The 22,874-nt window shown below is 49.2% G+C and overlaps 1 protein-coding gene across 4 annotated transcripts in view; it reads left to right on the forward strand.

Moving 5' to 3' along the window:
• The window catches only part of Dpp6 (dipeptidyl peptidase like 6), an 880,940-nt gene that overhangs the window by 819,678 nt on the left and 38,388 nt on the right, over nucleotides 1–22,874 (forward strand). For all 4 annotated transcript variants that reach the window (XM_026789414.1, XM_013353878.2, XM_026789413.1 and 1 more), the window contains exons 13-16: nucleotides 1,690–1,797; nucleotides 3,573–3,664; nucleotides 5,297–5,344; nucleotides 6,955–7,073. In XM_026789414.1, the coding sequence (XP_026645215.1) occupies nucleotides 1,690–1,797; nucleotides 3,573–3,664; nucleotides 5,297–5,344; nucleotides 6,955–7,073 (367 nt within the window). The remainder of the gene's footprint in view (nucleotides 1–1,689; nucleotides 1,798–3,572; nucleotides 3,665–5,296; nucleotides 5,345–6,954; nucleotides 7,074–22,874) is intronic.

Consider the following 22,874-nt stretch of genomic DNA (forward strand, 5'->3'; position numbering starts at 1 on the left):
AGTACCATGCTTCTGTCCAGAATTAATCATATCACATTTAATCTTTGTCCAAAGTGCAAACATGTCCCCCCGAAAACTAGGGTGCTCTTGCCTCGGCCATCCACGGTTGGCAAACAGAAGTTCATCTCAAAAGCCAAATTAACGGCTGCTCTTTCCCACTCCCTCTCCTGTTAAATACCACACTCCCAGCTCTAAATAGAAAAATCAATATTTGCAGATTAAAGGTTTCATTTTATTGCAAATATTCATGAAGATTAAATGTCATTTTAATCACATGTTAGTTCATTGCTCTGAGCACATCGTATTTGCATGTGTTTCTTCACTGTGGGGAAATGAGTTTTTCCTGGGCCAGCTGCGTTTTGTTTACTGTTTGTCCTCATGCTTGCATTAGCAGGCACTTTCTGAATCACAGTATAGACACACCTGAGCCGTAATTGGAGGAGCCAGCTAGTTGGCGTTAACTGACGGAAACCTCCAGACTTTGGCTTCAGAGTGTAGAAGAGATGGTACCGAGCCAAAATCTCTCTCTGCCCATCAGTGGCCACTCCCCACAGGACGAGCTAAGTACCTGCCTGCTCACTCTTAGGGTGCCGGAATAGAGCACAGTAGCAGGACACCCCTCAGGCCTTACTCTCAGCTGGTCGCCCTGACCCCAGGGTTGATTTCAGGGTGAAGAGACTGTTGCTCAAATGGATGCACCATCTAGCACCTGCCTCTCTGGGGTCTCCTTAGCAAGAGCCAGGCCCGAAAGGGTTCTGTCTGCTGTCTGCTGTATTAAAATAGATACAACTGGTCCGTTGGGCGTGCCTCCTCAATGGGTGAATCAGTGTGAGAGAGACTTTATTAAGGAAAGAAGACAGGACTAGAAGAGAGGAGAGCGCTGTCTCTGACTGTCTCTGGCTGTCTCTGGCTGTCTCTGACTGTCTCTGACTGCTCTTCCCATTTGCCTTTGAGCTGTTGTGCGGCAAAAGTCAGTACAGCAGCTTTGCATGCTTGGGCCTTCACAGCAACGACTGAAGTCCAGCACGTGTCCTCGGGCCTAGTTCCCACTCATGAGGTGTGCTTGATGTGTGCAGAAGCCCATTTCCTCACGGATCTTTGCATGCTGTGGGCAGCAGTGTTATCTGACTCTGCCCGGAATGTGATTTGCAAGTGTGGGAGGGGGCAGTAAATGCACATGTTTGTAGGTGTACACAGGTGTGCACATGAGTGTGTGCATGTGAAGGCCAGAGGCTGACGTCAGGTGTCTTCCCCAGATGTTCTCCCCCTTATTTTGGAGCTCAGCAAGCACATTAGGCTGACTGGCCGGTAAACATGGGGGATCCACTTGTCCCTGCTCCCTCAGCACTGGGGCCGCAGACTCTTGCTGCCGCTCCCTGCTTTTCACATGGTTCCGGTGATCTGAAGCCAGGTCCTCGTGCTTGTACATAAGGCGCTCTGCCAACTGAGCCATCTCCAGCCCTGCTCTGTGAATTTGGGTGCCTTTTTCTGCCCCTTTCTCCCTCTGCTTTTAGAAAACCCAAACCCACTCTGTAGTCCCAAAGAGAGTGAAAACCACATGCAGAACTCCCACTTCAGCCCCCCCCTCATTAGAAATCACACATGAAATACCTGAGGGTGCCCCTCCCCCTACTCGCTCTACATGCTCCCATCGGCTTGTGTTGACAGACAGGTCACCTCTGTCCACAGAATGAAGAACCTGTGTTCTCCAAGGACGGCCGCAAGTTCTTCTTTGTCAGAGCGATCCCACAAGGGGGCCGGGGGAAGTTCTACCACATCACCGTGTCATCGTCCCAGGTAAACTCCACTACTTTATGTGCTGTTGTGCTATTGGTAGACTAGCCTCATGGTGAGCACACCCTAAGGAGCCCAGGAGGCTGATGTTCACAGATGGCTTCCAAGGGTGAGGGCAGCATGCCATTTGTCCAAATGCAGAGACTGAGCCGGGCAGTGGCTGGAGTCAAGACCATGAACATGGGATATGACATTCCTAGCAACAATAGAGGGATCCAGGAACTAGCAATGAGGATTCAAGATGTCCTTCTTGACACTCCCCTTCTCTCAAGGCTGCTGCTCCAGGTCCTTCATAAGTCTCCCCCTAACCCCAGTGCTGCCGCTACCAAGAGCCAGAGCATTTCTGATCTTAATGATACTGTAGCTGCCACTCACACTTACCTGTGCTGGTTAGGTGACTTAGGATAAGTGCTGCTGGGCAGGGAAGTGGATATCTGGGAATGCTGCCTACAAGCACGGTCACCATGGGAATAGCTGCCTGGACACTGAGCTTTGAGATCTCTGTCCTGAGACGGATGGTGGAACGGATGGGCATGTACTTGGCTCTCTGTGTCACCAGCCCCATCCTCTGTGTGCAGGTTTTATTTTAAGGTTAATTAAAGTGATGAAAAATGGGAGCAAGTATGTAAGATATAATTAAGAAGAAGGCTGTTTGGAAACACTGTGGATAGGAAATGAGAGGTACATGTATATGGTGTGGACCCAGAAGAAAGACCACAGGACAATCCCCTCAAGAAATATCTGGGAGGGATGAAGGACCCCGAAATGTCTTGGATCGGAATGATGACTACTTCCAACTTAGGCAGGCATTTCTGTTTTCTAGTCACGTAATCACATGACTTACAGGATGTCCAAAACCTGATTTGATATGTTCACATTCTCACTGGGGCCATTTTAAGCAAGATTTTAAAATTTATGATGCTTACATTCAATCCCAGTTTCTAAATTCTTGTAGATGATCAGAAGTTGCTGAGAATTCCTTAGCATCCATCAGAAAGTGGTACCCCCCTTGATCTAGGCACCCACTCTTGCCCTGGCCTCTGCTTGCAAGCCGAGGACTACCTGAGGCTGCACTGTTTTCCTGAATCCACAGACATGTGCGCGCACCCACACCCACACACACACACAGTCTGCAGCTTCAAGTGTTGGCTTCCATCACCTGAGCTAGGCTCTATCCCCACCACACTGGCTCCCCAGAGTATATGCCATTCAGAACAGCCGTTCACAGTTACACCTCAGCATCCCAGCTGATAATTTGAATGCTGCCTGCACCTGGTACCATGATGGCAGGTCTGAGTGACTAGTGTACAGAGCTCTGGGAGACACTTGAGAAGTACGCTAGCTGAGAAGGAGTCAGCCAGTCCCTGTGGCACCTGGACCCCAGCAAGAAAGACAGAGACGATCCGAAGAACTGCACTGAGGTCATCCCTCCCAGCTCCTTCCTGATTCTGCCTCTTTTCATCCTTTCCCCTACACTCTCTTTCCTCCATCCTGGGCCCTAACACAAACATTAAATTCACAAGTACATGTGTATCTGTAGAATGTGTGATGCGGTACCAGGGACAAACCCTGCAGAGGGACCAAGTGATACTGCCATCAGTGACACTCAGACCAGGGAGTGGGCATCAGAGTCCATCACAGACAATGCTGAATTCAAGCCAAGCCACACAAAAGAGAAGTAGGAAGGGGTTGGATATGGCCTCCTCCTGACAGGCTCCAGAGTGAGGCACCAAAGCTGTAGCCCAGCATCTCCTCCTAACATCTTGTCTGTATTTCAGCCCAACAGCAGCAATGACAACATCCAGTCCATCACCTCTGGGGACTGGGATGTGACCAAGATCCTGTCCTATGATGAGAAGAGGAACAAGATGTGAGTGGGAACTGGGGACTGGGCCCCAGGAGCTGTCTCTTACTGCTAGCGGATGCACTTTTTTTAGTCAGATATACTGGAAGAAGAAAAAGCACAACTCAGGAGGCCTCCTCTGCCCCTAGATCATAGCACTCATTCTTTCTTCATTGTGAGCCCAGGTACTGACTCAGCCAACCCCCAAAGCTACAAGGCATGGTGACAAAGGGAAGCTTGTACACACCAGTGAGGCGACATGGATTCACGGAGATAGCCACGCTGTATCAACTGTTTACTGAGTCCCTGTAGACCCGGGCACAGGCTGAGGGCATACCCAGCATGATCTCACCATTATGGTGGTTGTTAGGATAGGTATGCTTGCCCATTTAAAGACAAACTAAAACATGTGCTGGGAAGATGGTTCCATTGTTAAAGTGCTTGCTGTGTAAGCATAAAGACCTGAGTTCAATCCCCAGGATCCACATAAAAAGCCAGGCATGGTGGCGTGTGCTTGTAATCCCAGTGCTGGGGAGATGGGGTGCTGGAGCTCACTGGTCAACAAGTCTCACCTAATCAGTAAGCCAAGTACCAATGTGAAATCCTGTCTCAAAACCAGGCTGGGCGTTGGTTGCGCATGCCTTTAATCACAGCACTCGGGAGGCAGAGGCAGATGAATCCCTGTGAGTTCGAAGCCAACCTGGTCTACAAGAGCTAGTTTCAGGACAGCCAGGACTATTACACAGGAAAACCCTGTCTCGAAAAACAAGAAAGAAAGAAAGAAAGAAAGAAAGAAAGAAAGAAAGAAAGAAAGAAAACTAGATGGACAGATCCTGAGAAATGATACCCAAGGTCAGTCCATGGCCTCTGCAAGCAAGCGCACACACATGCACCTGTATATACATATACTTTCATGCACACATGCATGCACCTATGTGCACATACACACATAAAATAAAAATAAATACCAAAGTGAAAAGACATTAAGCTGCTTTCTCTGTCTTATTTAGTGGCTGACAGAGGGCAGCTGGGCTTTACTGTGTAGGAGTCCAGGCCCAGTCCCATACCTGATGCCTCTTGGCCTCGCTGCTCACCCGGGGGTCACTCTCAGGCTTAGGAGAAAACCAGAAGACATGCATTCCCTAGACAAGTTTTTATGGGGTCGTATAAAGTCTTCTCTAGTCCTTGCCCATCAGGAGGTTTCTAATCTGTAGGAAAGGAAGACGCCATGTTCACATCTAGGTGTGTACTGACCCGTGTTCACATCTAGGTGTGTACTGACCCATGGTCACACCTAGGTGTGTACTGACCCCATGTTCACATTTAGGTGAGTATTGACCCATGTTCAACTCTAGGTGTGTACTGATCCATGGTCACATCTATTTGTATACTGCCACTGCCCTCACTGCTGCACAGAACCAAGAGCTTTGGGACCAGGGCCAGCACAGGAGGTACCTGATGCTGACAGCGTGTCCCTCTGCCTGTAGCATCTGGTTTTCCCCTGCTGTGATCATGAGTGTGCCCAGACCTACTGTGAACATTGCTTTTTATGTGGGCCACAGTCCCTGAGAGACACTGTGAAGATGCTGGGGTAGGGCTTGTGGCCTGCACTTGTGCCCTGAGGCAAGCTAACTGTGTATACCTTTCCCATCTCCACAGCTATTTCCTGAGCACAGAGGATCTGCCGCGGAGACGACAGCTCTACAGGTAAGTGACTCCCAGGCCGGCAGAGGCCTGCTGGCTGCACTGTCCCACAGCTCTGCTGCAGATAGGATACAGCAAGGGCAGCTGAGTAACTAGAAGGTGTGGAAAGAGAGAAGCGTGCAGAAGCCACCCAACCCAAGGCCTCAAGTCCTATTTCTGCTTTGGCCAAATTGGTACACACACACACTTCTTTTCTCCTCTTGAAGGACTCTGCCTGTCTTGCCCCTATATTCAAGTGTTACCTTGGCAGATTGTCCCCATCAGTGTGTTTTGAGGACAGCTGCATCTGGGACTCGACCAGTGGCTGAGTAGAAAGGAGGCTGGCTTTGCCATCTCCCCCCATGCCCAAGTTCCACAACCTCAAATGATGTAGAAACTGGATAAACAAGCTTGGAACCCAGAAAGAGACTAAATCTAAGGTCACGGTCTCAACAGTTGATCCTGTTAACCACCCCTTACTGACCTCATGGGAGAGGTAAACTTGATTTTTATTAGTTTGGGGGAGAGGAGAAGGAACAATGGGTGTTTCTAGACACTTTGTAACTAGGAGAGCTGCAGCTGGCTGCTCCCTTAATATACAAAGATCACTGGGAGGGGCATCAGGCAGTATGAACCAGGGACACTAGAGAAGTCCCCAGCGCACAGAGGTCTCCCCTCCAGCCAGTGGGCTCCATGCTGAGTTTAAAGCTGACATGTGTAGCCAGAGCCCTGCGATCATGGACCTGCTTCTCTCTGTAGACTTCACCACTATGGGCCTACCATGGTCATGAAAATCAGGCTACCCCCTTTATAAAAAGCAGGAAGGCAGCCTGCTGCCCCTTCCCTGGGACCTGTAGCATCTGTCTCCTATGACACCTTCAGTCACAGGAGGTGCAGCTCCACCTTGAAAGATGTGCTTAGAGAGGAACGTTTCGATCTAGACGAAACCTGAGCATGGTGGTCCCAGGCGGCATCTTCAGTTGCTCTCTCACGCCCGTCATTCCCAAGCAAGAAGCAACATCGCCACCCTTCCACTGTCAGGAGAACTGCGTTCTGGAAGCAATCAGTACTAGTCCCTTGACGTTCATAGAGCTCCTTCCCATTGCTCTTGGCACTCGAGGAATGTGGGAGTCAAAACTGCTCCCGAATTGCCACTCACATGGGTGGAAAGTTCTCTGTAATTATGCCCATGACCACTGGAAGCCCCTAAGATTGATTATTCAAAGTGATGGCACTCACGACTTCCTTAGGTGAAGCACCCACGGCACCGTCAGGTGAGGGTACCCGTGACAGCACCAGATGACGATGGTAGCCTTGGCCGTGTGATAGTACCCATAACCAGACTGGGCAGTGGCATTCATAACTGTAGCCCTACACCTTGGTCACACCTGCAGGTGAAGCCTGCAGTTTCACTGGTGGTCAAATAGTTGCCATCCAGGACTGGAAGGACTGAGGGGTCTGCGGAGTCTGTGAGTTAGGAAGGCTCCTAGGACGTGGAGTTAGGTATCCACGGGATGCTGATGGGAGTAAAGCGTAAGGGATTAGCAGCAGGAGTTACGGGGTAGCCTGAGAGGAGAGGTCCCTGCTAGTGCTCATTCCCTGCCTCGGTTCTCACTGGCCCTTTGTTCTTCCAGTGCCAACACAGTCGATGACTTCAACAGGCAGTGTCTGTCCTGCGACCTCGTGGAGAACTGCACCTACTTCAGCGCATCCTTCAGCCATAACATGGACTTCTTCTTGCTCAAGTGCGAAGGTGAGTGGTCATCACCTCACACCCGTCTCAGGTGGATGCTGAGGTCTGCAGGCAGGAGCACAGATGGGTGTGATGGGAACATGGTGGGCTGGGGGACCAGGGGCACTACTCATGAGGCAGGACCACATTCACCACATTCCCTGCAAAGACTAAAGTTCATGGGGGTGGGGAGTCTCTGTATTGACCTACATCACACCTCCCATTGTCCATAAAAGAACAGTAAGCTCTGAGCTACTTGGGGTACCTAGCACATAACTGTGCCTGCGTTGTCTATAAAAATGAAAGAACAGTCCCAAGATCTAGCTTTCCAATATTGAGGTTTGGTTTATACAGAGAGCCACAGAAATATATAATGCAAGTTCTTAAAGCCCAATTTGTTGATCCCAAGCACACAAATGATCGTGTGTGTGTGTGTGTGTGCATGTGTGTGTATGTGTGTGTATGTGTGTGTGCATGTGTGTGTATGTGTGTCTATGTGTGTGTGCATGTGTGTGTATGTGTGTGTATGTGTGTGTTGTGTGTGTATGTGTGTGTGCATGTGTGTATGTGTGTGTATGTGTGTATGTGTATGTGTGTGTATGTGTATGTGTGTATGTGTATGTGTGTGTGTTATGTGTGTGTATGTGTGTATGTGTATGTATGTGTGTGTTATGTGTGTGTATGTGTGTGTTATGTGTGTGTATGTGTATGTGTGTGTGTGTATGTGTGTGTGTGTATAGCTGTATGCACATGTGTACTGTGATGCACAGGGAGAGGTCAGAGAACAACTTTAAGGAGTTGATTCTTTCCTTCCACCGTGTGAGTTCTAGGAATAGGACTCAAGTTGTCAGGCTAATGGCAAGCACTTTTGTCTGCTGAGCTATCTCACTGGCCTGTGTGCAAGTGTTTTTTTTTTTTATCACACCAACAAGAATATTGAACAAGTGACTTCAGAAAATGTTTTTGCATCTTGTTCTTGTCTGTTGGAATGATTGTAAGAAGGTAAGAAATAAATGTGGTCTTACACAAAGAAGTCTCTGAGAACTAGACCTACTGCGATCCCTTCAAGGGTGGGTACATGAGCTAAAGGAGGGGGGCTGAGATCAAGAGCAGGCCCCTCTCTTGCTAAAGTGGAGTCCTGGCAGTCACAGGTAGAGGGGGATGATTTTGTGTGGCAGCGTCTTACATAGCCTGCTGGCTCCTGCATAGCTTGGAAATGTGTGAAAAGCTGAGGCCCCCGACGTTCTTCCAAGATGAAGGTGATCCTGGTGCAGGCTTTCTAAAGCACATTAGTCCCCTGAAGCCTCCTGGGCCAAGCCCCCAACTCCTGGGCTTCTCAGACAGGTGCCTACAATAGGAGCTCAGTTTCCCATCTCTGTTGATGACTGAGGGTGTCCAGACTGTGGCACTACAGTGTGTGTTTTAACACTTTCTAGTCCTGAGCAAGTCCAGTTCCAACTTTAGGGGGTTGATGCCCGCCTCATGAATTTGTCCCCTATGAGAGTCTAGTTACCAAAAGCAAATGAGTGGAACTAGAAAAAAAATCATCCTGAGTGAGGTAATCCAGACCCAGAAAGAGAAATATGGCACTAGTTCACTTCTGAGTGGATATTAGCTGCTAAGTCAGTGATAATCACGCTACAGTTTGCTCCAAAGGCAAATGGCAGTTTGTAAAAGTAAAGGGGGAAACCCTCATGTTAGGATGAAGTGGTGGGGTGTTTCATTTTAATTGGGCATGTTAGTTATGTGATCCAAATGGGACTTTTGATTGCTGGACTTCAATATTTTGGTAGCTGGACCTTGGTGGTCAGCCTCTGGAGGAAGAAGTGGCAAAATAAGGGAATAGACCTTGGTGTTAGATACAGAATAAGGGACCAATGGGTACAAATAGATCTCATTAAAGAAAGGGAAATAGGCTGGGTGATGATGGCATGCCTTTAATCCCAGCGCACAGAGCCAGAGGCAGGAGGATCTCTGAGTTTGAGGCCAGCCTGGTCTACAGAGTGAGTTTCTAAAATAAGGTGGAAAGTGATTGAAGATGGCCACCAATGTCAACCTCTGGCTTCCAGTTATACAACATACTTATACATGTGAGCACAACACATATTCTAATAATGATAATAATAATAATTGGAAAAAATAAAAAGTACTAAAACAAGGATCAGAAGACCAGCCCCACTTGGAGAGAAGTAGCTGGACATAGAACTGAAGATGAGTCCAGGCTCAGTGAACACACATATCATGAGGACTCCATTGGAGATGTCTTGGGGATTGACTTGTGGTGTCTGCCACATACCATGATGAGGGAGGAGCTGGCAGCCACCGGGCCTATGTCTATCACATCCGAGATGTTCAGCCCCTGAGAACAAATGGATACCCCCTTTACAAAGTAAGCTTCGCATTCCAGTTCATCGGGGATTGCAGCGGCAAGCTGCACCCTAACCCACTCCTACTGCCAAATGAGGCAAGGCAGGCTATGGTTACAGACCTAAACCCCTAAGGCATCATGGTCCCTTGAGATGAGAAAGCAGTATGCCAGGAAGAGGCAGACATGAAGGCTGCTGCCTAACGGACTAGGCATGACAAGCCTAGACATCCCCCGAGGGCTTCTGATTCTAGTCCCCTCTGTCTGCTACGTGGCTTTTGGATTAGTCAGCAAACATCCTCCAAAGTGACTCATTATGTTGCACTTTGGATATAGAATGATCCCCAAGGTCCTATACTAAAGGCATGCTTAGCGCCCTGTAGAACTGTGGGGAGGTGGACCCTTAGGAGTATGGACTAAAGGAAGAAGTTAGGTCATTGGGGGAATGCCCTTGAAAGGGACACTAGAGCCCTGGAACCTTCCTGTCTCCCTTTCACTTCCTAGGTTGCTATGAGCTAATAAACTATGATCTGACACCTTTCTACCTTGATGCTCAGGCTTCCCGAAGGCTCTGATACAAGGGAGCCAAGCAGCCGTGAACTGAAATCTGGGGCCATGACCTAAAATAAGCCTTTCTTCTTTACAAGCTGGAGTTTGGGCACAGCAACCAGCACCCTGCTCTGTGCTAAATCAGCAGTGTAAGCAGGAGTACCTGATTATCTGAGTTGCCCCAGAGCTGTGAAAATAAGTAGCCTGTGTCTTCATTGATAATGGTGTATCATCATCTTCAGACGTGTAGAATGGTATCAGCTCCCAGAACAGAGTTAAAAAACAAACGATTGGGATGGCAAAATGGCTCAGTAGGCGACGGCACTTGCCGCCAAACCTGAAAACTGAGTTCTTTCCCTGGAATGTATATAATTGGTGGGAAGAGAGAACCACCTGGCTTTCCCCACCTTGCACATGCATGCTGTGACATGCATGTATCCACGTACATACATATATATGCACACAAACTAAAGCAGCGTTCAGAAATCATTTGATAAACATGAATGCCTTGGTTCTATAAGCTGCCTTGTCCTCTGGATGACTCTCACACTGAGTTTCTGAGGCATTAACCTTGGCTGCCCTTTTTAATGTTGAATTTGTCCGTGTGGATGTTTAAAACCAGGCTTGAGGCTCCTTGGAGCATTGCTAGTGGGTTCGTGAGAACATCTGCTTGCTCTCTCAAACATTTGGAGAATTCCCTGTGAGGCTGTGTATACGAAGAGTAGGGAGGGAAATCCTGAGGCAGGCTGTGTCCTCAGTGGGAGTTCCATAAATAGTTCAGATTGTCTCCCTCATCCATAATGGAAGCCCAGCCCCGGCAACACACCCAGTGAGACCGTGCCTCTCCTCCGTGACCATGAAGCGGATGTTTCCCGTGGTAAAGAAGCTGCTCAGCATCCTGCTGGTACCTTCCCCACTAATGGACCAGTGGCACGCTGGCCCTTGGTGGCTGTATACCTGCCAGCAGGATGAGAGGGTGTGTTCTACCTGTCTCACCTGAAATGTCCATTGAAAGCAGTGCCATTCTGTCTGAGAGCAGCGCCTTTAAAATATGCCCCTTCCTCTCCTTTCCAGACTGCTTGCTGTGGTAGGAAAGGCTTTGTTGCCAATCACTTTGTCGTGGAATCTCTGCCAGACTTTGCTCGTGGTTGAATGACTACAGTGTGTTTCACACTATGCATTTCTATGCGAGATGGCTTCACCAGAGCCATGTTTCCCTTCTCTGGGTATTTACAGAAGGAATAGAGAAATGAAAGATCAATAGTGTCCCTGAACCACTAGGGGGAAGGGAGCACAAACCTCAGGTGATGCTTTTGATGGTGAATATGAGTGGGTAGCACAGAACGAGAAAGCCAGAGCCAGGTATATGTGGTACCGTTGGTTAGAGAGGCGGCTGTGAGGGAACGGAGCGCGTGCTTAACTTCCAGAATGTGAGTTCTGAAACACCAGAAAAGGTAGAGGTGGCCAAGGCCAGGCAGGAGCTAGAACTGACCGTGAGTCATGTGGTTAGGAGTTATAAGGATCCCACCCCGATCTCCAAGCCACCACCCACCGCAGTGCTCACGCACTTCAGGAGACCTGGCCATGGAGCCTTTAGAGTGGACTGTGAGCCCAAGCAGAAGGGAACTTTGTTCAGGCTACCACCACTGTGAGTGACAGCCCACCTAATCATCTCCACCCCCGGGGCACTGACACCAGCATCTTCAGCGACCAGTGTGAGTACAAAGACCCGGACATGAGAGTGCTAAGGACCAGCAATGCTTATGAGAACGGGGTGCAAGGCCTTATTAGCATGAGGGAAGAGTACCCCAGGTAGAGGAGTTGAAACTCACCTCCACCAGTTACAGGAAGGCTGACTGCAGCCATCCCCAGATCCCAAAAAGTACCATCTTTTGACCAGAGAGCAGGCATTGGGGAAATGTAATCAGCTGTTGGAGCCTAACACCTTTACCAGAGTGACTGAAGTTCAAAAGGCGCACCAAATAGACTGACTAGGCTCAGTGATCCCCAGTTTCCTGGGGGAAACCCTGGGTATTGTTGAATGTACATCAGCAAAGGCCTGTCCTGCAGCCCAGGGTGCTCTCAAACTCCTCATCCTCCTGCTTCAGCCTCCCAAGTGCTAAGATCCATGATTTCACCACACTGGGAGATGTCTGCTCTGAGACCATCCCTCACACCCTAAAATCTTCTCCTTTGGGAAGAATGAGGACCAGAGGAGTGCCAAACGGGGCCAGAGAGCAGGCAGCTTGTGGGTTTCCAGAGGCACACACAACGCGACAAAGTTGAAAATTCCAAGAACACAAGAGCTGAGGCTCACAGACTCGAGACATGTAAAGTGTTTGTAGAGACTGGGAGAAGACAGGGCAGAGAATGAACCAAAGCTTAATGGGGAGATGCCCGGGCACTGGAAAAAGAAAATGCCTGCTGAACATGGCTGGAAGAACAGTAAGCTGGGCATGATGGTGCAGCTGGGGTCCCGCACCGTATCAGGAGCTCCAGGACAACTTCAGGTGTGTGGAGGGTCCGAGGCCAGCTTGGAAGATAAGCAGGCTTGAGCTCTGCTTGGTACTTGGAGGGGACAACCCTGTATCATAAAAACAAGAAAAAAAACAGAGACAGGGAGGAGAGGAAGATGGAGAGAGAGAGGAGAGGGAGAGAGAGAAAATCATCCAGTAGTTTAAATCCTCGAGGACCTAGATCTGCTCCCAGCACCCACATCAAGGCTCACAACCATCCATAACTCTAGTCCCAGGAGATCCGATGGCATCTTCTAACCTCGACAGGCACTAGACATGCACATGGTACACACACATACATGCAGACAAAGCACTCATAAATATATAACAAATTTTTGATGGATAGAAAATATATGACTTATCAATTAGGGCTTGGTGATAAAAACTGCAGCCTTTTATTAACCAGCTTCAGCATGCATGAAACTCAGCCAAACCACAGCAGCGCTCTGTCCCGAGCCATCGATGGACTAAGTGCCCAGAGACGTAGTAATGCCTATAACACACCACTGACCTTTTTATCAGCCCTCACTGTCGCATAAAACCTCTGAGACACAGCTCCTGAGTCTTCTCAGCCAGTGCCTGTCTCCTTCCTCAGGGCTCCGGAAGTATTGTCTGCCCCCAGAGGCAGGGCCTGTCTCCCAGGCCTCTGCCCAGCAGCCTTTCTGGATTCAGGCCGCTAAGACGAAGTACTGTAAATCAGGTAGCCTCCTACCACTGAAAGTGTTCTCAAGCAGAGGAGGCTGCCTGTCAAACATCAAGACAGAATGACAGTTTGCTTAGAGTGACCTCACGACCTCCCCAAAGACTCTACCTTTGAGGGAGAGGGAGGGTTGCAATGCTTCTCTTTTTGAGTGTACATGAATGTTCAATCAGTGACTCATCATGGAATGGTGGAGTAAGTTGGCTATTTGCTGACTTGATTCCTGAGCATCACAGTTTTCCAGTGGGACCCCCTGCGGACACAGGAAACATGCACATCCTCATCTCTGCTGACAGACACCCACCTGGCACCTCTTAAAGCATCCTTCACCCTGATTCACCTTCCCACCCAGCGTGTGCCCCCTGGCCTAGGTACTTCGGTTAGTGTTTTTGAACACCCATCCTCCCCATTCATGCGTAGGTCTGGCACATGTCGGGTCTCATTCCATCTCCAGCTCCAGTTCAGCATTGAGAGCCATACCCTGTGCATTAGAACATTCCGTCAGTGGACTTCTGAGTGACAGGGAACAGTATAGTCCTAGTTCAATGTCGTAGTTGTAGGGGACTGGAACGATGGCCTACCTGTTAAGAGCATGTACTGCTTGCAGAAGACCCAGCTTCAGTGCCCAGCACCATGTTGAGTGGCTCACAATCACCTGCAACTGTAGATCCTTGGAATCTGGCACTTTCTGGCTCCAAAGAGAACAGCACTCAAGTGCACATCCACACCCACACACTGACACACATGATGAAAAATAAATACAAAACCTTTTTATAAATCACAGTTGTGCCCTAGGACTTCCTAGAAACAAGGCCAATTCATGTGCCACTGGGAGGAAGAGAGTACTGTAAAATCTGCCCCTCATGATGTGAGATGATAAAATGGTCTATAAAATATTAATTGTTATTTAGTCATTAAAACACACTTACAAGATGTAGAATGATGGACCCTGTTCTGAGTGAGTCATACAGATGGCTGTAGGCCTCTGGGCATGCTTGGGCACTGCTGTTCATCCTGGCTTGTGGATCCAGGTTTGGAGAACTGCATTCCACTCAACATGATGAGGCCCTTGGAGCGATGCCATCACTGTGTGCCATACATAGGTGACATGCACATGATGACCACTGATGTGCAAGGCTCCTGTACCTGATGTACCAGGGCTCATTGCCAGAAGCCAGAAGCAGACACCAGTGACCGGAATGCTTCAGAGGATCCCTTCTGGACCTCTTTGTGAGACTCAGAATCCTTACCATGCAGGAGTCTATAATGGCCTCTTCCCTGGCTGCCTCGATAGCGCACTATAGGGTCCATCTCAGGGTCCACACAGGTTCTTCCTCCAGGCATCGCTGCCTCTGGCCTCAGGGTCCAGTGTTTGTTTTAATCATGAGAAACTAAATGCATACAAATACATTCTGAACCTTGTTCAAAACCTGCCCATGTATGAGATCAGATGTATTGGGTAAATTTCACTGAACTGCTGCCAGGCACCCAAGATGCCAAGTTCATCTTCCTCTGTTAGTGACTGACCTGACAAAATCTAGGATCACCTGGGATATGGGCCTTCAGGCATGTCTGTGAGCTTGCTTGTGAGAGACTGTCTTGGTTGCATTAATTGCTATGGGAAAACCCACCCACGGTGGGTGACACTATGTCCGGGCTGGGATTCTGGACTGTGCAAACGGAGAGAGGGAACTGGGCAGCATCCAGCATCCATTGCTCTCTCTTCCTGACTGTGGATGTGATGGGACACCAGCTCCTTCAAGCTCCTGCCACTACTGACATCTCACCTCGAGGCAGAATAAGCCCTTTCTCCCTTAAGTTGCAGTTGTCTGGATGTCATATCTCAGTAAACAAGGAAAGACGCGAAGGCAGTGGTCACTGGGAAAGTTCACCTCTTGAAGTGGACAAGGAGGCAGTGCTCCCTCCCAGACCAAAGAGCTCTTGTCCCAGCGAACATTGCTGGTATGTCCCAGTCAACAGAGCATCTGTCTGCCTCTTCTGCCAGCATCCAAAAGTTGGTAGCTTTCTTTTTCTTAACTAGGTAACATTATCTTACAGCCTGTTACAGATGAATTTGTTCAGTGGGAAGCCATCCATTAGAGTCCTTTCTTTTTTTAATGATTTATTTTATGTGTATATTGTTGTTTTGCCTGCATGTATGTCTGTGCATGTCAGATCTTGGAATTATAGACAGTTGTGAGCTTCCATGTGGGTGTTGGGAATTGAACCCAGGTCCTCTAAGAAGAAAAGTCAGTGTTCTTAACCACTGAGCCATCTCTCCAGTCCCAAGGTTTTCTTTTTAATGACAAGAAAGCTCAGGAGGAGTAGGGAGTCACACAGTGACCGCCCTGCTTTCCGGAAATCAGAACCTCATGATCTGCTGCTTAGGTTGGCTGTTAGCTGACCTCTTGTCCCTCAGTTAGACAGGGACATGGCTGTTTGGCCAGCTAGCTCAAGATGTTGGCATTTCTTCTCAGTGATTCGGTGCGTCTCTCACCTCGTTATCCCAAATTAAAATCACTTGAAGTCATTGATCATGTGACCTTGCAAAGGCACATACCATCCAGCTGAAAATGTGAGGACCACTCAGTGGTGGGGGTGAGGGGGGCACCTCTGCAATGTTTCCCCTAAGCAGGCCATGACCGTCCCCACCCTCAGACATCCAGTGTTTGGCTGAGAAGCTTCTGTGTGTGGTCAGTGAACACAGTGCTGGGATGAGGGATGGCACACCACCACTGCCTCTGACGGGCTGGAGGGGTGAGAAGAGGACACTTAAAAAACAAACAAAGCTGGCATTCCGTACTATGGATGCTGTGATCTTCTACTACATCAGGGTACTCTACTGCTGCATCCCGCAAAGCCTGCTAAAGCCAAGCAACTCCATGTGCCTCAGGGCTGCTGACACACTTAGGCCTGAATCCACAGGGGTGGAATGGCTTGGAGGCCATCTATCTCTGCAAGGTCATTGCTCACCTTCTCTCTCCCCAGCAACCAAAGTACACACACACCCATGTCACAGATGAAAGAGGCCCATGGCACCAGCGGGCGGGGCAAGAGCCAGGTCTTCCCAGCCCTGAGCATGTCAGAGGCCCACAAGTGCAGGAAGCACATGCAGGCGCTGTCTCTTGTGCCCAGTGGAAAGGAATTTCCTAAATCTCTTACAGATCTCTTTGTGGAAGTCCTGGGTACAACCAGACACAAGAGGGCACTGCAGCCCTGCACATTGGTCTCCACAGGCTTCGCCTACTGGGGCTTATGTGGTTCCTATTTCCTAGTGTCAGGATTTCCCAGTGTCTGACTCCCTGGGGGCCACAGAGAACTGAGCCCTGGCTTAGACAAGGCCTCCTGTGGTACCCTCTGTCAAGCAGACGTTGAATTTGACGTCAGACACATGAAGATGAAACAGAGGGAGGCCCTGCCCTCGGGAGCCCAGAGTCTAGGATAAGAAAAATTGGGGGAACTTTAATGAAGGATGACTGGCTGCAGGTTACCAACATGTCCCTACAGAGCCTCAGCTCCGGTCAGGCTCTCTCTCCCTCATGGTGAGGCTTTGAGGGTCTGTGAACAGTTCAGAAGGACGAAGGACATGGGGGACGATACAATGTGTCTGGAAAAAAAACAAAAACCCACAAGCACTTGTTTTAACTGTCAGCCTTCCATAAAGTAGAATCATGTTGAAGAAGAGTCTCAGTAGGGGATTGTCTAGACCACGTTGGCCTGTGGGTGCGTCTGAGAGGGGTTTTCTTAACTGGGTTACTTAGGGTAGGAAGACCACCCTGAATGTGGGAGGCACCATTTCATGGGCTGGACCCTGGACTGGATGAGAAGCTGAGCGTAGGATGAGCTGGGTACAAGCATGCGGGCATTTATTCTTTACTGCCAGCTGTCACGTGACCAGATGCTTTCCAAGGACCATGGGGATATTCAGATACACAGTTCTCTGTTAGATCACCAACAAGTGTTCAAAACACAGGAAATAAATGAGACAGGGAAACACTAGCCTGGCCAGGCAAACCCTTGCCTGCCCACCCTCAGACATGCCGTGTGCCCTGTGACAACAAAGGGTTGGGAGGGAGGTTATGCAAGACAGGGAGTGCTGGCCCCCACCAGAAGGATTCCCACGGGCCACCAGGGTACAGTCCTGCAGACGCTGTGACCTTGGCCTGCAGGCTGTGTGCACACCCCTCCAGGCCCTTCCCAGACATCTGAACCGCCACTCTGACTTGAGGCCTGCTGAAAGGAACTTGTGGTAAGGCAGCCACAGCTCTAGAAACACCTCCTGGCTCTGCTGAAGAGGCTTACCCTGAAGCGTGTCACCAGGCCTCAGTGCCCGCCCTCTCTGCCTCACCAGTCCTGCAAGTTGAGTGCTGCAAGGAGATGTAACTATGGCCTTGCTCATAGGCTGGCTGTCCCGTTCTAACAATTCTGATACCAGAACGGCTCTTACAATTTCTCTAAGAATTAGTGACCCATCTTACAGCTGGAAATGCCTTTGTACTGGTCACCCCATGTGCTGGAGGTAGGCACAATTTCCATAACTTGTAAGGGTGTTAACTTTCCAGCAGAGGGCAGCATCATGATAACATGAGGCACACAGTGACCTTCTAGAAGGCTTCTCCTGAACCTTTAGCTCTATTCTGACCCACAAAGCCTACCGTGCCCAACTTCTCGGTGCCGCTCCCAGAACCACCTCTGGCCCAGAGCCTCGCCTTTGGTTCCCCTTGCCTAGAGGAGCCCCTGGTGAGAGCGATGCTGCCTGTGGCTGACTCCTGATACACCCACCCTCAGCCGGCATGAGGAGCTGAACCCCCAGACAACTGTAGTGTGCTGTGGAGGGGCTGGTGTTTCCAAGAGAACATCTGTTCTGTCATACTTTAGCAACGCGGTTATTAAAGCACAAGGAAATTAATTACAGTTGTCACTGTGTGTTTGGACCACTTGGCTGCTTCCTCTCTGTGGAGCACTTGCGTGTTGCCGTAAATACTTCACCGGCGGCGTTACACACTGTGGCTTTTCTTTAAGTCATTCCTAAGCTCTCACAGAGGCGATCAAAATGGGGAGGAAATTGGGAAGCGGGGATTTTAATTGTAGATTAAAAGAAAAAGGAAGGATAAATTTAAGGAACAAGGGCTAGGCCAGCATCAGTGTAGAACATGCACACACATGCAGCGACACACAGACACACAAGTGCAAATCTACACACTCACACTGATGCACGTGTCTACACTTGCATATCCTTGTTCTACGTTCATAAAAACAGTGATGCTCAGTTCTTCCTCTTTTCTCCCTAGTCTTGGTGAGGCTTCCGTTTCCTTGGTTTGTTGGTTTCATGGGCACACGGGCACGTGGGGTTTGCATGTGTGTACGGATGTTTGCATGCATGTAAGCTCACTGAGCTAGGAAGTGCAGCTGGGGGGAATCCTGAGGTCTTCTTTAGTCTATAATGAAGTACAGAGTCAAGGAGCTCTGCTGGCGGAAGCAGTATCTGAGCTGCTTGGATACAAACGCCACCATGGCCCCTACAATTCTGCACCTCCGTTTATTCACAGACTGTGAGTAGGAAGTACATGTAATTCCCACTTTGTGGGATCCCTTTAAGGAATAAGTGAGCTGCTACATGCAAAAGATCAGAATAGAGAGTGACACACAGGACACACATGGCATAACAGGGTAAGTACGTGACATTATTATTACTGTTTCTGTGACCGCAGGAAAAGGAGGCATAGTCAGAATCTTACAAAGGAGTTTGAAGAAAATATTGAGGACACTGTGGAGGGTCCACAAGATGAGAAGCGGGAAGGGAATTCTGGGTAGGAAATGAAGGTGCAAAGATGTGAAGCACACAACCCTGACTGGAAGAGAGAGCCATGTGGCCCCAGATTAGGGCTGGGAATGTCTCCTGTCTCACACTCAGATGTAGACACTATCTGTGAGCTATGGGGACAACCAGAGCCCTAATCAGTAGGGGGCCAAGGTGCAATTCCATGAGAAAGACAGCAGGAGAGAGGATGTGACCATGGAAACGGGAGACTTTTAGCAGGTAAAAGAAAGAAGATGTGTGGAAACCAGCATGTGGGAGAAAGAGAGTGGGTGTCAGCTGCCTTTGTTCAAGCATGCTCCACCTGCAGTGTGGGCTGCATGCAACCAAGGGAAAGTGTGGGTGTGGCTCCACACAGCATCAGAAACTCAAAACACTAGGAATTGTACCTTCGTGTGGTTTGTGAATGGGGACTTTGTAGCTGTCAATGTCATGTCAGAAGGGACATACCTAGGTGATGTGACTTGCTCTTGAGTGTGGGGTTTAGTTTTTCAGAGACTGCATCTTGTGCATCTCAGGCTGGTCTTAGGGATGACCTTGAAGTCCCGACTCCATCTCCGGAGTGTGAAGATTACAGCCTTCTACCACCATGTTCTGTTTACATGGTACTAGGAGCAGAACCCATGTGTGCTGGGAACACACTCTGCCAGATACACCCCCAGTCCAATGATTTGCTTATTTTATTCCCTTTGAGGCTCAAAGAAAAAGCACAGGATTAAGGATCTTAAGTCATTTCTGCCAGTGCAAGGGATTCTGGAAGCCAAGGCATCCACCTTCCCTGCAACCAAATGTGTCCCTGCTACTTCCATTGGGACACTTATCAGGTAGCCCAGACAGAGTCCCAGTGACACACTTGAGGTGAGTTTAATGGTTTGGATAAAATGGCACAGTTCCCCGAGGGGTGGCGGTCCACAGCCACAGCACACAATGGGTCACTGCCAATGGTTTAGGGCAGCGGCGGTAGAAGACCACCACAGGTCACGAGGGGCAGCTGGTCCCACCACCCGAGGCCTCTGTGGGTCCCAGGCGGGTGGGAGACAGCGGGTGAGAGACCTCGTGGAGAAAGTAGATATAGTTTATTTAGTGGGTTATGGAAGGTTAGGGGAAAGGGGAGAGAAAGTGAGAAGGGGAGAGGGGGAGGGGAGAGGCAGCAGCCACCTCTGCTGAAAAGAGGGACAGAGAGGTGGGGGGGAGAGAGAGAGAGAGAGAGAGAGAGAGAGAGAGAGAGAGAGAGAGAGAGAGAGCGCAGAAGTTACCTCTTCAGGAGAGAGACAGAAAAAAGGAGAGCACAGGCTAGGAGAGGCAGAATTTTAGCTTCCCTTGGTGGAAGGGGAGGGGTTGGGAGAGGGCGGGGATTGTCTCTTAAAGAGACAGTGTACACAGGTGACAGACCAGGCCAGCAGATAACAGTGAGGAACTAGGTTTATCCATCAGAAAAACACAATGAACATGAGGAAGATGGGCAGAAACTTCAGAAATGATGTCCAGGGAGGTCCCTGAGACTGAGGCATAGGACTTGACCAACTTCTGTGGGCCTGCCTTCTCCCACTTTCTGAAGCCACCTGTCCTGAGTTAAGGATTAAGTAGATCTAAGCGTAAAGACTCACCGGTCACCTATACTGGATGTGCAGCCTGAGCATCTCGCCTGTCATAAGTGGTTCATCCAAATGAGCACTGTCCTCTCAGGAAACTGAGCTCACATTCCCACAAGGAGGGAAGGCTTTCAAAGTCCGCTAAGCCCATCACCCTGCCCCAGGCTCAGGAGGAATGCACAGCCCTTTCCCCTTGAGCATGCTTGATGATTGACAGGGTTATCTGTGCATCCTGCCACAACCCTGTCGTTACCAAAGACAGACAGGATCTTGCATGGCATCTGGGCATGTGACAGGAAGTTGTGAGGCTAGTGAAGAGCCTCACCATGGTCACTAAAGTGACTCGGCCATGAACATCATTTCCTAGGGAATACACACCCCCAGTGCATCAGCTGCTCCTTCATTTAACCAGACACCATGGGTGATGTACTGTGGAGTTCCTGCACATTCTTTCATGGGAAGTACAATGTTTATAAATTGAAGCAGAATTTGTGGGCACACACCTTTAATCCCATTACTTGGGAGGTTGTAAATTTAAGAACAGTCTGAGCTGCAGGAAGACCCCATCTTCAGGATAATGATGATGATGATGACAATTATGATAATGCACTAGGTTGCTAAGTTCCCATAATGGCTGATGACATAAGACATAAATATATCATTTGGAATCCAATTAAAATGAAATTGTTTAGCTTGAAAATCACCAGTGAACTAGAACCAGAACACGACAGGCCTGATACAAGCTATGATCATTCAACAGTCAGGTTGGGCCCAGGACCTTTGAGAGTGAGTCAGGATGAGCTTGTTAAAGGGGCTAGAGGCTCTGGTCCAGATTCCAGCCCTGGTATGTGAGAGGACTAATCAGACAGTGTGTGTGCACTGAACCACTTATCTTGTAGGTTTGCCTCATTTTACAAAACTAAAAACTAAGTTCCTGCCATCACACTCAGAATTCTGTATAACCCCTAAATATGTCACAGGGGGAAGGGGGCAGATGGTGCACACCTGAAATCCCAGCACATCGGAGTTGGAGGCAGAAAGATCAATAGTCCAAAGTCATCCTCAGCTCATAGTGAGTTCAAAACAGCCTGGGCTATGTAAGACCTTTTCTCAGTAACAATGAATTAATGTAAGTGTAAAATGTTCCCTGGGGTGTTGTGATGAAGCCGTGGTTTAGATGAAGGTGACCCATGGCTCTGGAAGATCCCAGATGTAGACCAGATGCCTAGAGGAAGGGGTTGTGACCCAGGCATCTGCCAGGGCCCCTCCCTTTTTAAAAAATGATTATTATTGTTTCAACCATTGGGAAGCTTTCTCTTCCTCCAATGCCTGTCATGTGCCCTAGACTCACACATAATTTCTGCTGCCAGTAGCCACATGTGATGAGAACGGTCAGCTCAGTGTAGCCTCTCCGTCATTCACGAGTGTGTAAAAACAGCCTACCCACTGCCACAGCCCTCGCTGAACGGTGCCGTTCAAACTCTGCCTGCAAAACAGAATCACTTTCAAGTTCCCTGAACAGAAAATTGGATGGAAGCAAGACTAAACGCCGTGGGGCACAGGCAGAAGGGACTGGGTAGGGGGTGGGGTAGGACTAAATCCCAGGTTTGATGTCACTGATAACAAGGCTTCAAAATCAGACAGCAACAAAACCCTTCTGTAGTGTTGACTGGGAAATCCTGACTTAGGAACAAATATTTTAATTATCTGCTGTCGTTCGGGTAGCCTGCTCGCTCCCCGTTTGTTAGGATGATCATATCACCTGGGTGTATACACTTTCTGCTCCAGACATACATGATTCATGAGCTGGTAAATAAAGAGATCTGGAGTCTGGGCGCAGCAGGGCCCTTGCCAATTATCTCCACCGGCCAGAACCTGCCTCCCTCGCCTGCGTGCAGCTGATCTTTGAAAGCATTCATCAGCGCCAGCAGCACGCATGGGGTCGCCTGGGATGGGAGAGTCTCTATTGTTTACATCCTCAGAGGCTGGCAGCGGTGGGAGTTATGTGTCAGAGCATCTTCCCAGGGTGCAGGCGAGAGTGGGTGAGGAGGATGAATACTGTCTCTATGGGTGTATTTAATCTGATGGCTTTCCCCTACACTATGTCCTTCTCAGTCCCTTCAGTTTTCATGTCTGGTTGTCACCTCTCCATCCTGCCAGACAGGTGCAGACTCACACTCTAGACCAAATGGGACTGGAAGGCAGTCATATAACTCTGAATTGTACTTTAAATGGAATCCAAATAAGTGACCATCTGTCCACCAGCTCCTATGATCTACCAT

This window comes from Microtus ochrogaster, unplaced genomic scaffold (assembly GCF_000317375.1).
Source record: "Microtus ochrogaster isolate Prairie Vole_2 unplaced genomic scaffold, MicOch1.0 UNK18, whole genome shotgun sequence".
NCBI classification, from domain to species: Eukaryota; Metazoa; Chordata; class Mammalia; order Rodentia; family Cricetidae; genus Microtus; species Microtus ochrogaster.